Source organism: Schistocerca piceifrons, chromosome 1 (genome assembly GCF_021461385.2).
Source record: "Schistocerca piceifrons isolate TAMUIC-IGC-003096 chromosome 1, iqSchPice1.1, whole genome shotgun sequence".
NCBI lineage: Eukaryota > Metazoa > Arthropoda > Insecta > Orthoptera > Acrididae > Schistocerca > Schistocerca piceifrons.
This window is the reverse complement of record NC_060138.1, coordinates 236,606,808-236,620,400: the sequence shown is the minus strand read 5'-3', so window position 1 is coordinate 236,620,400 and position 13,593 is coordinate 236,606,808. Positions and strand designations below refer to the sequence as shown.

The following is a 13,593-nucleotide window of genomic DNA, read 5'->3' as shown; positions in this document are numbered from 1 at the left end:
TAGCATTGCTGCATGTGTGTACTTAAACTGACTACCAACTGTATCAGTGCGGGCCGGCCACTAGAGACTGCTTGTAGGAAGCATGCATACAGCATGGTCTCCACTGCACCATCTACCAGTAACCTGCGCCTATATAAGTGCAGAACAGTGCTGACTAACCCTCACTATGTTCTTTTAGTTTGCACTGTTCACATCAGTTGTTCTGTGCATTCCTTATGTTGCACCTTTGTATGATTTTTTTGTCTCGTTACACATGGGGTCACAAGAGGCTTATTTCTGTCATTTTCAGAGGTTTATGAATAAAGCCATATTTGTGTTATTTGGATCAGTTTCATGTATCATTTGGTTGCTACACTCTATACTACCAGGGCCATAATCTGAAAAGTCTGTTTTCTTTTTTTTCAGAGTTTTGGTACATATAAATGCATATCGATCAAGAATCACTATATTAAGAACTTATTAATCAGTAATAAACATGGATTTGTGGAATATACAAGCTGTACCATCTACAATTTTTATGAATCAAAAAAGAAATAATCATACATGATGTTTCAGAGAAAGGATGGCATTCTCAAGGCTATCAGCAGGTGGTGGTTCAATGAAGGGAAATTTTCGTGCATCTGGAAGACCCATAGCTACCATCTGCAGCAACAGCGAGTCAAGAGGAACACGTCTTATCTCAGGAGTTGAATATTCCTCCATTTGAGAATACTCTTCTTCAGAATATAGACGATAACAGATTCCTGGTCCTGTGCGACCTAAAAGAAAAATTGGCAATGGTAAGTGATTTTTTTTTAAAATGGATAATTTACAGAAAAAGGTTAAGATATATGTATGTATATATGTTACTGCAGTCATGAATCTCATGAAATACATTTGTAATGTTGTAAATATAAATGGATGGATTAAAAATCTACTCACCAAGTGGTGGCAGGAGAATAGACACATAAAGTTTCACAAGCTTTTGGAGCCACTGGCTCCTTCTTCTGACAGAAGTATTGAAGGGGAAGGAAGAGGGGTGAAGGAGAAGGACTGAAGAGGTTTAGCGAATGGGGTACAGTTCAAAAAAGGCACACAGAATGGAGGGTTAGGGGAGACCTACCGGACGGGAGGAGAAGGAAAGCTTTTATAGGAGGAAAGTCTTTGCACTATGCGTTGTTTATCAACTAAGGTAAATATATGTTTTGTGGATGCTTTGAAGCCAGCAAGTATAGGATGGTCAGGATGATTGGGTTTATGGACCTTAGGAAGAAGGTAAAAGGTGAGGTGTGTGGTTTGGGTCTATGGATTGAGGTGCAAGCCCTCGTAAGGGGCCTGAGGTTTTTAGGAGGGACTACAGGTCAGTTTGAATCGCAGGGATAGGATCTTGATGGCAGATGCTGCATGTAGAGGAGTCAGAAAGCAGGCGTAGACCTTCACTAACATATTCCTGTCAGTCAAGTACCACAGTGGTAGATCCTTTGTCTGCTGGAAGGATAATGATGGAGTCAAAGCTTTTAGGGAACATAGAGCCTAGAGTTCTGCAGAGGACAGGTTAGGACTGTGTTGCAGGGACCTGAGGAAGGGTTGTGAAGCAATGCTAAATGTGAAGAATTCTTGGAAGGCTTGTAACGGATGATTCTGAGATTGTGGTGATGGATCAAGTTGGGATTGTGGTCGTTTCCTTCTGATGCTATCTGGTAAGTCTTCCCTGACCCAGGGTTCTGGGTGACTTTTCTCAACTGTACCCCTTTCCCTAAACCTCTCGAGTCTTTTTTGGTCATCCTTCTTCCTTCCCCTTCAGCTCTTCTGCCATAAGAAGAAGCCACTGGCTCCAAAAGCTTTTTAAAGTTAAACCTTTTTGTGCATGTGTTCTCCTGCCGCCACTTAGTGAGTAGATCTTTTATCTGTCCATTTACATTTACATTTAATTGTCAGTACTTGATTATTTTTGTTGTTATTTTACATGTAATGTTTTGTTAAATGTACTGGCTAAAGACTTCTTTGATTTAGTTGGGACATGCACAGAGGTGATACATGTTAACATTCTTGGAATGTGGGTTACAAAATTAAAGCAAACAATTGTCACAGAGAGTCAGCTCTTCAGTAAAGGGCTACAGCAAGATCTGCCTAAACTAATTAAAGTGTCCAGTGTGCTGAATATGTAATTCAGTAAAAATAAGTTCAGATCAACCCCGTCTTTCAAGAAGAAATTATTCATGTTTAATACTGTGTCTGGATGACAAGAATCTGCTTCTATGAATGTGAATTTTCTTTGCCCTTTTGAGTCTTGCCACAAGAATTCTGATTCCACAGTAAATGAATTTTGAGGATGTTATGCAACACCAATTTCTGTCAGTTTAAAAGCATTTTCAACTCTGAAAATTTTCACCATAACTGGAAATACTTAAATTTACATCATCTATAACACATTTACTAATCTTGCATCTGGAATCTATTCAAAATAAATTCAAATGTGGAAAGAGATGATGAGTCTCCAGAATTCCAAACTTTTTTAAGCAGTTGCCTTAACAGAAGCATCATAAGCTTAAGTAAAAATTAATTTCAAAATATGGACGAGAAGAATTACAAAGCTGCAAGAAAGGAGCTCGAAGTAGCACTGCAGTTGCAAATTTCAATACCTTTGTATGTGTCTTCTTTTGCCACTGCTTGGTGAGTAGATTTTTTATCTATCTAATTACATTATACTGGATGGAGTAAGTTTTTATGGCACAGTTTATGGAAGTTTTTGTATTCTCTGTAAAAGTTCATCATTTATAGAATGACAAACAGGAGAAAACATTGCTGCTCCTTGAGAATGCACCAACTCATCCAACATGTTATATCTTAAAGAAAAAGGGCACATTCATAAAAGTTGTGCACCTAATGTAACCTCCTTATTACAGCCAGTGGATCAAGGCATCAAGGTGTTATTGAGAGTTTCAAACAGTATTGTAGAAAAGAATTGTTATGTAAGTTATTGTTAGAAAGAGAGGAGGAGGGAGAAGAAAGTCTGTTATGAAATAATAAGAACATTGATTTGAAAGATCCATCATACACAGTCTGAGCAGCAGGGGATAATGTATAGGAACATCATTTGAAAAAAGCCTGGAATAAAATTTTGAATATGGTGGAACATTCTCAAAGTATAATTGTAAATAATGATCAAAATGATACGCCTGAAATGCTTGATATGTTAAAAGAACTCAATAGTCATTAATATGATCGGGAAGATGTAAGACGTTCAAGGATGGATAATTGTTTATGATGCAGACCCAGGGCACCAACACATGCAGGATAGTGAAATTGTAAACCACATCACTGATAAAGCTGACACAGCCAGCATCTCATCAACTGGTGGTCCAGAAAGTGAAGATGCAAATATATCAGCTACTTCTGGAACATTTACATGTTTGAATACTGCCTTGTGACAGTTTGAAGCTCAAGCAAAAGCGATCAACATTAGATATCTGTCCTGAAAAATGTGCATGACTTAGTTGCTCATAAGCAGGTAGGCTTGCTTAGACAAACCAAAACTAAGGACATTTTGTAGTGTAATTCTACAGACATGTACTGTACATGTAAATGCATATGTATTACATATTTCTTGTCGACCTGGCTGTACTGCATACATTCCTATTGTATTTGGCTTTGTAATAATAAAACGGATTCATGTTATTATAAATTTATGTAGTCTTTATTAGTAAATACAAATATAGAGCTTGATTATCTGAATAAACTGGTTTTCCGAACACTCATGTCTCCCAATTATTTCAGATAATTGACACTCTACTGTGATTGTATTTCATTCCTATCAATATAATCATTTCACTTCAATGAATTTAATTTATTTCACATCTACATATTACTTTTAACAAATAATGTGGGACAGGTATGAGCAAAAATGCGAGCTTTCTCACAGCATAAACTGAATATAATTTTTTAGTTAACTAGTTTGAACTGAAGTACTTTATCCTTCTGTATCTATCAAAATGAAGTTGCAGAACTATTTGAAATGTAGATGATTTGTGAAATCACCAACATAATGTGGAGTTAGAGAAAGTGTAACAGTAAGAACTTTATGGACAGATTTGATCTTAACAAGTAAAGATGACCTGTTGAGTTGCAGACAGGCACAACGAAAAGACTACTACACATTACAGCTTTCAGCCAAAGGCTTCAGCAAAGAAGGCACACACACACTCACACAAGCGAGCAAACCTCATGCACACATAACCCGTACCACTGGTAGCTCTGACCAGAAACCCAGCTATCCCTCCTCTTCCCCGCCACACTCCAAATTGCTACTCATATGACAGTCACATTCTGTCAGAGCTGCCGGTGGTAGTGATCATGTGTGTGTGACATGTTACTTGCTTGTGTGTGCTTTCTTCGCTGATGAAGGCTTTGGCCAAAGGTTGTAATGTGTAACAGTCATTTCACTGTGCCGGTGTCAAACTCAGTGGGACATTTTCACAGGGAGTGGCAATTTATCCTTTTCCTCATACTGTTGATGATCCAAGCTGGAGCTTCCTTTGTTTGATCTGAAAAAGTTATGGACATGGATTCTAATCAATAAATTAATGATAAGCAGGAAGATTTCATTCTTGATAATGGAGTTAACCTCCCCTACAGCTGAAGCTCTACTATTTTCTTTTTTGGTGTGCAGACAGAGTTTACACAATGGCGAACATACATGTGCCAATCAATCAGACAAATAAGGATGCATTCTGAGAAGAGCTACAAGATATCTTTTCAAAGCTACCCAATGGGATTTTGGTTCCTTGCATGGTACGGAAAGAAAATATCACAAGATTATTGGGTACTACCCAGCTCACAGGAGAACCAACTGCAATGGAGAGAGACTAATGGAGTTATGCAGAGCATTCAATTTGGCTCTCAACTCAACTTATTTCAAACAACTTCCCAGGAAACAGAAGACCTGGACATCTCCAAACTCCAACCTAAGCGAATTCCAAAATGACCATGTCACCATAGAACAGAAAGAAAAATGGGAGATCCAGAACGTAAAAGTCACTACCTTCTGAAGATCAGAGTTAGAGTAACTCCAAGAAATACCACGATGGTTACTCCCACCAAAACTCATAAGTTTAACAGAGAAAGCTAAGAAGCAGCCAAGAATTCATCCACAAGTTGCAAACTTTAAATCTGGAGAATTGGGAATATGTACAAAAAGTTACACACAAAGCAGCGAATGATACTGTCCCACTCCCAAAATCAAGAAAGATGGGATAAAGAATGTGATGCAGCAGTATAGGTAAGACAGGCTACATGGCAGAAATGGAACTGCCACAAAAATGAATTAGGGTCAACTTCTTAAACATGAGAAAATCTGCATAAAAACCACACGCGGGGTGAAGCATGTGTTTCATAAGAATCAGTTGGTACAAACTGAACAAAACTTCTAAAAAATAACACAGATAACTTCTTCTACAAAACCTTCATGCACAATCTGAAGTAAGCGCGCGCACGCGTGCTGCACACACACACACACACACACACACACACACACACACACACACACACACACACATACAAACACTCACTGAGATTCGTCTCTACCTATGAAAGAAGAAATCAGGAAGAACATACAAGCACTGAGGGATGAGAAGGTACCGAGTGAAAATCAGATAATTGCTGAACTGTGGAAGCATGCTGGGGATAAGACAATTGATAAATTTGTTGCAGTTATTCAAAAAATTTGGGAGAGCAAAAAACATCCAAGTGAATGGACCAATGCTGTAATTTATTTACTACATAATAATGCAGGCACAACAGATATGAATAACTAATGTGGCACTTATGCCAACAACTTATGAGATCCTCTCAAAAGCTCTACAGTATAGGGTGGAACAAGAAATCGATCCACAGCTGAGGAAATACTAAGAGGGTTTCAGGAAGGGATGATCAAGTATTGAGCAGACTATGAATCTGCAGCCCATGCTTGAAGCATGGAACCTGAAATTCAGGTTTTAAGTCTTGGATTTGTTGAGATTGCAAGGACAGCACATAATAAAGTTGGTTCACTGGTTAAAATGAAAGAACACTTTCACTGGTAACACGCAAACAAACAGTTCACAGTTATGACATGAAATAGAAAATAAGAGCCACTTCTGGTTGAATGACAGAATTCTCACTATAGTCCAAATTGGTGTACTAGGTCAGTGTCTGGTCAATGTCCAGCTGATGTCATAGACAGTGATCCTGCCAGTGTCTGGTGTGTTCAGGTGGGCACAGGTTGGTGTGTTGGTTGGAGTCCTGAGCCGTGCTAGGTCCACATCCCATCAGAGACTGGGTTGGTACTGAAGACCGCTGTTGAAGATCACTACTGATGGATGAGCTGCAAGGAGCAACCGGTGTTGAGCCCGGGGAAGAGCGAGTGCCACTGGCTTGTGGTCATGCAAGATGTTAAGTAATCTGACAGAAGGATTTTCTTGAGGGGCACTTGAGATGTGGATGTGTGTCATGTAGACAAAATGAGCTGCTGGATTTGTAGCACTGTGGTTGACTGTGCGTACTACTGGCAAGTGATGCTGGTGCCTCTTGTGGAGTCTGCTGGAGTTTGGTGAGTACACAGAAAGATGCTTATGTTGCTGTTGCCCTCTGGCTTGCACACAGTGGGATGTGTTGCTGTTGTCATCTGGTGTGTACACTGAGTGGTGTGTATGACCAAAGCTGGGACTGTCACATATGTCTCACTTTGATGGAGGACACATAGGGGAATGGCAAACTGCCACCTGCAGATGTGTTCTGTGTCTGATGTTTGGCCAGGCGAGTGGCCAAATACTACATCAGGAACAGAAAATTTGTGGTGATCTTCGTTGGTTTCAGGAAGGTGTATGATTCAATTAATTGAACCACCCTGTTTCAAATACTTGAAGAGTTGACTTGGATAATAAGTCAAAAGTGATTATCTGGAAGACCATAATCAATACCAACTCCAAAGTGAAGTTCAGGGGAAAGATGTCTGATACCTTTGAAATCAGGACGGAAGTGATATAATGCGATAGACTATAGCGTCTGCCCTTCAACTGTGGTTTAGAAAGGGTAACATGAGAATGACAGAATGGAATGAACAGTTCAGGGGTAGAAAACGTGGTAAGGTTGGCTAAAAGTACATACATGAGTCTTAAAACCAACTGTCCAACCTTTGCAGACAATCTTGCGATCTTTTAAGACTCTGTACATACGTCAGCAAAACAACTTAACTGACCAAAGACACAGCCAGCAAAGGCTGCGTTTTCAAATCTCCTCCAAGAAGTTGTGCTTTATGACAAACATAAAATCAGGACCAAGATACCTGGAGGCCAGGCAAAGAAAATTAAGCAGGCAGAAAAGGATAAAATCTAGGTAAATGGATACAGCCTAACTTATCAGACAAAATAGCCTTTGTACCACACATTAATTAAATGTAAATGGCCTTTGTGGTGGAATATGCTGTTCATCTATAAATACATATTTCACCTCTTCCTCACAATCAGGTGAAAGATGACCATATATAAAAAAGTTATTTACTTACTTATTATGGAGCACTTCGTACTGTGCACACGTTAGTTTAATGGTTGTACAGAGTTGGAGCTTATGCTTCGGCATCACAGATTGGTGGTGTTTTGGAAGGCAGAAAACAATAAGCGATGCCTACAATGACAATGTTCAGAAACAGTTGAAAGAAGCTGAAGATATATGTCATTACAGTCTCTTCTGTTCTGTTCTGATACTTACTATGGAGATGGTGTTCTGATTAATAAGAGATATGTTGTAATTGTTATACACGATCAACAAAATATGAAAGAGTTCTTTAAAAAGCAGTTACGTAACTTCACGGTGTTTTGGCATAGATGTGAGCTCTCTTACAATGCTTTACCATTTTTAGATAGAAAAGAAACCATGTGATAAAGGAGCGGCACTGCATAACAAGTCCACAGCCTCTAGAAACTAAGAGAAGGCACTGTAATAAAATACAGGTAAAAAGTTATCACAAAAAGCATTAGTGTGACAGATCGTTAGTGAAGTTGTTGGCTCAATTACAATACATAACTTGAATCATAATCCTTCAGCTCTCCATTAACTAAAGGTATCTACAATATGAGACTGGTATCCTTAAATGCCAAAATTAGACAGTACTGCACTGTTGTTACACCAAAGACTCAAAATGTGTCAGAGACACTTACAATGAACAAGAAAGATGTAGTGGAGAGACTTGAGACCAAAGAAAGAAAGACTCTGAGAGAAATCCTAGGTTCCATCAAAGAAAACAGTGAAAACAGTGCACACACAGATGGCATGTCAACCAATAACAAAATAAACACATGTAGAAGATATGGGACACGATTCAGAAAAAAAACATTGCCTTTTATGGTCGTGTTGTGTGAATGAGCCCAGGAAGGGTATCTAAAATGATATTAACCTACTCTGAAGATAAGACAACCAAAGAAGCAAGGTTCACAAAAGTTGAAAAAGATACAAGAAACGGAAATTTCTTCTAAAGATATCTAGGAGTGAGATAAGCTTAAGGAAAAATTAGGAATGCGTAAAGGTTTCCTGGAAGAGTCAAGGCTGAAAAGAGGGAAAATGTGGATGTGGACATCCCCCCCCCCCCCCCCCCCCCCGCAAAGAGAGAAAAGAACAACACTAGAAGCAAATGCAGGAGCAGTGGGTGACAGTTAAAGCTCAGAAAAAGAGATCACAAAAAGAGAAATAGTATCCAAGTTGGTGTTTTAATGCAAAAAACTATAGACCTTTTGTCTGTGCCCTTTCCTTCATTTCAAAGTATACATTCACTTGTATTAATCTAGAATGCTGAACAATACATGAACATCAGCCGAAAAATCAACTAAGCAATGATACACAATGGTGATCTGAAGAATATACTGACAGATTGCTTTTTGACTTCTCATTACATGTACTATATCCTTGAAGGTCCGTTCGGTATGGATTTATAGAACAAAAATCACATCTGATCTATAAAATATCTAGTGGGGGCAATGGATTAGGGATTTGGTCAGATTAAGGCAATATGGCACAAAAATAGAATAGGTAATGGGAAGCTAATACTATGAGGAGACCAGATCAACATAGACACTTGCCTGTTTAGCAGTAAAAACTTGTAAATAGATTACAATGGCATGACAACAGAGTGACAATAGCAAATGGTGTAAACGGTGTTCAGACAGTTGGCCGAGGATGGTGCACAGATAGTAAAAAAGCTTGACTGCCAACTAAGCATGGGGACACACTGGCTAAGCCACTGGAGTTTTATTGGGGAGAAACAGCTTTCAAATGCGTGTTTAGTCATCCTGCTTTATGTTCACTATGAATCACTTTTGATAAATCCCAAAATAATTTCTCAACTAAAGCCATGACCAATTCATTTATCCATCCTTGTAAAATCTCAACTAGAGTTTTGTCTCTGAGGACTTTGATGTCATTGGAACAAAGAGCTACAGCCCTCTTCCCTTTCTTTGGTGAGATCTTAATAAACCTAGTGCTGGACCCCAAGCATTACTTGAACTTAACCCTCCATCACAATTTATTAGTTTTCCAGCATCTTTACTGTGAGAGAGCCATCCATTATGCTGTTCCAGAAACTTGCAGTTGCACCACCATATTGGTCTAATTGTATTTCATTTCTTGATTACATTTGAGGCAGTGCTCAGTGATTTTGGATTTGTTAAAATGTTTCTGTCAGATGTGTTACTAATGGTACACACCTGGCTTTTGGAGCCCTAGATAACATTTAACACTACAAAGAGAACTCTTTGTCTTCATTGACAGGAACAAAATACACTGGATGCCATGTTATCATAAGAGTCTACTGATCATTCTGGAGATTGGACCAGAGTAAGGCAGATAAGCAACTCCAGCAGTCTACGAGTTGCGGCATATTCACAATAAGGTTTCACAGCGATCCAGAAAATATCTGTCTTGCTATAAATTCAGTCATGACGCACGAAAGTTTATTAACCAGGTAATTAATTTCAGTCAATGATGACCATCTTCAGATCTGAACACTCCAGTACACTACATACCGTATATACTCAAATAACCCGCACGTTTTTTCCTGAATTTTAGGACGAAAAACTGGGGTGCGCGGATTATTCGAAACATTGTTGTTACTGCTCTGCCTCCAACAATAATCCCATTATACTATTGCATTGTTGCAGCCTCAGTCTGTGATGCATCAGTAGCACATTAGGAGTAAAGTATTAACGTCTTCAAACTTGTTAATTATGGCTACAAGTTCTCGTTATCGCTCGTACACTGCTAAAGAAAAAGTGAAAATTATTGAAGAAGCCAAGAATAGTGGAAACCGTACAGCAGGAAGAAAGTACAACACGAGTGAGAGTTGTATTTGTGCCGGGCGAAAAAATAAAATGGAGCTTCAAGAAACTAATAGTAATCGCCAGGCATTTCGAGGTCAAAAAGCGAAGCATCCGGACCTTGAGAAAAGGATCTGTGATTGTGTAGATGAGAAGTGGCAATACAGATGCGCGGTAACGGGTGAAATGTGCCAACTTAAAGCATTGTCTGTAGCCAAAGAACTAGGCATTGCCAGTTTCAAAGCTAGTTGGGGCTGGCTATCAAGATTTTTCAATGGTTTAGGATTCTGGAGGAAAACTACTATCGCTCAGCGGCTTCCAGGCGATTACGAGGAAAAAATAGTGAATTTTCATTGTTATGTGATAAATCTGCGCTGTAAACAGTCATATATATTATCACAAATTGGTAATGCGGATCAAACGCCAGTCTATTTTGAGATTCCGCTCGACAACACAGTGAACAGGAAAGGAGAACCCAGCATCATGATACGAACTGGCGGCAGTGAGAAACAAAGATGTACAGTGATGATGTGTGTAACTGGCGATGGATGAAAGCTACCACCTTACATGATATTTAAAAGGAAAACTATTCCGAAAATATCAGTAAAAGGCATACTGGTATTAGTGAGAGCGAATCCGAAAAGGTCATTATCCCTGGAGGCCTAACATCCATCCTACAACCACTAGATGTGTGTATAAATTGGCCATTCAAAGCTGCACTTAAACAGCAATATACGCAATGGATGGCTGACGAAAACCATAAGTTCACACCTAGTGGAAAAATCAAATGGCCCGATTTGTTCCAGATTTGTAAATGGGTGAAAAGTGCATGGGACTCCATTCCGGAACCACTGGTAGAAAAATCCTTCAAAAAATATGGAATCACAAATTCACTGGATGGAATAGAAGACGATGCTCTATGGGAAGATGGTGAAGACGACAATGATTCTCCCGCTAGTGATGATGATGAAAGTGATGAATAGAAGGGTAAGAGAGGAAACATACCGGTATTGACTAAAATATTTTATTGCACATACCATATTAACAAATTCTTAAACAAGATAATTCACATTTCATTTTTTTGCTATTGTAGGTACGCGTAGAATCCCGGCTGGCGGTGATAATGTTCCCCAGCCGCCCGCCCGTCTAATGGGCCAGCCGGCCAGCTGCATGCTGCTGGCCGCCCGCCTGCTGGCTGGCCAGCTGCACGCCGCTGAATTGGTTGCGTTTTAACGATGTATCAACCTGTACAGCAGCGTTGCTTCAAACCAGTAGTTATTATACATACTTCTGAACACATCATAATGTTGGAACAATTTTTTTTGTAAATAAAACAAATTAAAGCAAAAAATAATTTTTTTTTCTTTCTTCTTCCTCAAAATTGGGGTGCATGGATTATTCGGGGGCGCGGATTATTCGAGTATATACAGTAATTTGTCTCATTGTGTATATAGATGGTCCAGCCATATTAAGCAGCCATACAGGCTTTGTCAAAAATTAAAAAAAATTTCTCAGTATCTTGGGCACTATTATGCCAGACATAGTATACTTTCTTAGTCTCAATCTCTTTCTCATACACTGTTGGTTCTGACTGCATTGCCCACTCAGTTTCTTGATTTGACTATCCATTCCTTCAGAACGCTATTCATAAACCTTGTAATTCTTTTGCTAGAGTTTCCTTGCCTGATAGCATTCAAGCTCCATCCACCTGAGTCTTAAGCACAGAATTTCTTCATGATGGATGGTGATAGCATGATATGTAGTGATAGAGGGCAGTGTGTGTATTCACTGTTTCCCAGGGATCTGCTTATTCTCCTTTTAACCAACGTGTCTAAGAAAGGTAGCTGGCCATATTTATAAAGTTTCATCATAAACTTCATACTGTGGTGGATCAATTTAAATGTCCTACGGACTTCAAGCTATTTCATTCCATGTGGCCATGCCATAAAGCATCATCCGTGTATTGATAGACACACACAGCTGTAACAAGATGCCAGTCCATTTGCTCCAAAGTGCTTCTTGTATGAGTTTGCCACAACAGGAGATAACGGACTACCCACTGCCATGCCGTTGAGAATGTTTATAATACTTTCCATCAAACAGAAAATTTGTTGACATGAAAACATGCATAGACAGTTCAGTGAAATAAACGTCAAATTTTTCTGTGGTTAGTTCCAACGATTCAGAAAGTAGACTTAATAAAAAATGCTATTTGTCCACCACAGCTGTAAAAGGCTGAGAGAATGCAAATTTCATGGAATAAAAATGTGGACTCTGAAAAACAAAAGTGCATCAAGGGGTGTTGTGAACAACAGAAATCAAACTTGGTAAAAATACAGTAAAACAACCTTTTTACACTTTTTAGTGTGCTGACCCAAAAAAGTATAAAATGCAGGAAAGAGTAAAATACAGAAAAGCACAGGAAACACAACAAGCTATTGGTTTTGTGCCTATTGTCCTCTGTTTACGAATACTGCCAACTTAAGTGTTTTAACGAGAATTGTATTACAAGTTTGATTTACCATAATTTTATAACAGTTATCAATAATAAGTCTCACATTAGAACATTAATATCTTTTTAATGTGGTTTCACAAAAGACTTTTGGTTCTGTGTCTTATTTACACAGTTAGATACAATTGGAATGAAGAAGGAAATGCGTGTTTGTGTATGTCACCACTCAGCAACTGCCTTCTTGATAATCACAGAGCCAGTGGCTGAGTGCTGGTACACACAAATGCATGTGAGTGAGGGTTTCCCTCTTCATTCCAATCATGTCCAATGGTGTAAATAAAACATGGAAGCAAAATGTTTCATGAAACCCCATGAAAATGATATTTATGTTCTAATGTGAGACTCATTATTGATAATCACTATAAAATCACGCTAAATAAAACTTGTAACACAACACTGGTTAAAACACTAAAGTTTGCAGTCTTTGTAAATTGAGAACAAGAGGCACTAAATTTGCCGATAAGACCACTCGGTTCAGGGGTATTCTGGGTGAGAAAGGGAGTCGAAATTGCCATCATGTTGTGAAGCATTTTGAGAAGGAATGTTTACATCTGACATCAGGTTGTGGCATCCTGAGTCAGCGCACCTATTACGGATTAGTGTATTCCACATGGAAGTAAAAACGATTCGTGAAAGCCAACTATAGAGACAAACATCGTCAAAAACAGTGTTTATTTGTATAAATGACCATAAAATTAAATTAAAATTGCTGTAATACAATGCAATGAGTAGAAGGAAAATTGCTACTTGAGTCACTATTGT

At 38.8% G+C, this 13,593-nt stretch overlaps 1 protein-coding gene across 2 annotated transcripts in view; it reads right to left on the bottom strand.

Moving 5' to 3' along the window:
• Positions 1-13,593, bottom strand: part of LOC124788174 (probable ATP-dependent RNA helicase DHX34) — a 195,445-nt gene that overhangs the window by 116,218 nt on the left and 65,634 nt on the right. For both annotated transcript variants that reach the window (XM_047255331.1, XM_047255340.1), the window contains exon 9: positions 544-758. In XM_047255331.1, the coding sequence (XP_047111287.1) occupies positions 544-758 (215 nt within the window). The remainder of the gene's footprint in view (positions 1-543; positions 759-13,593) is intronic.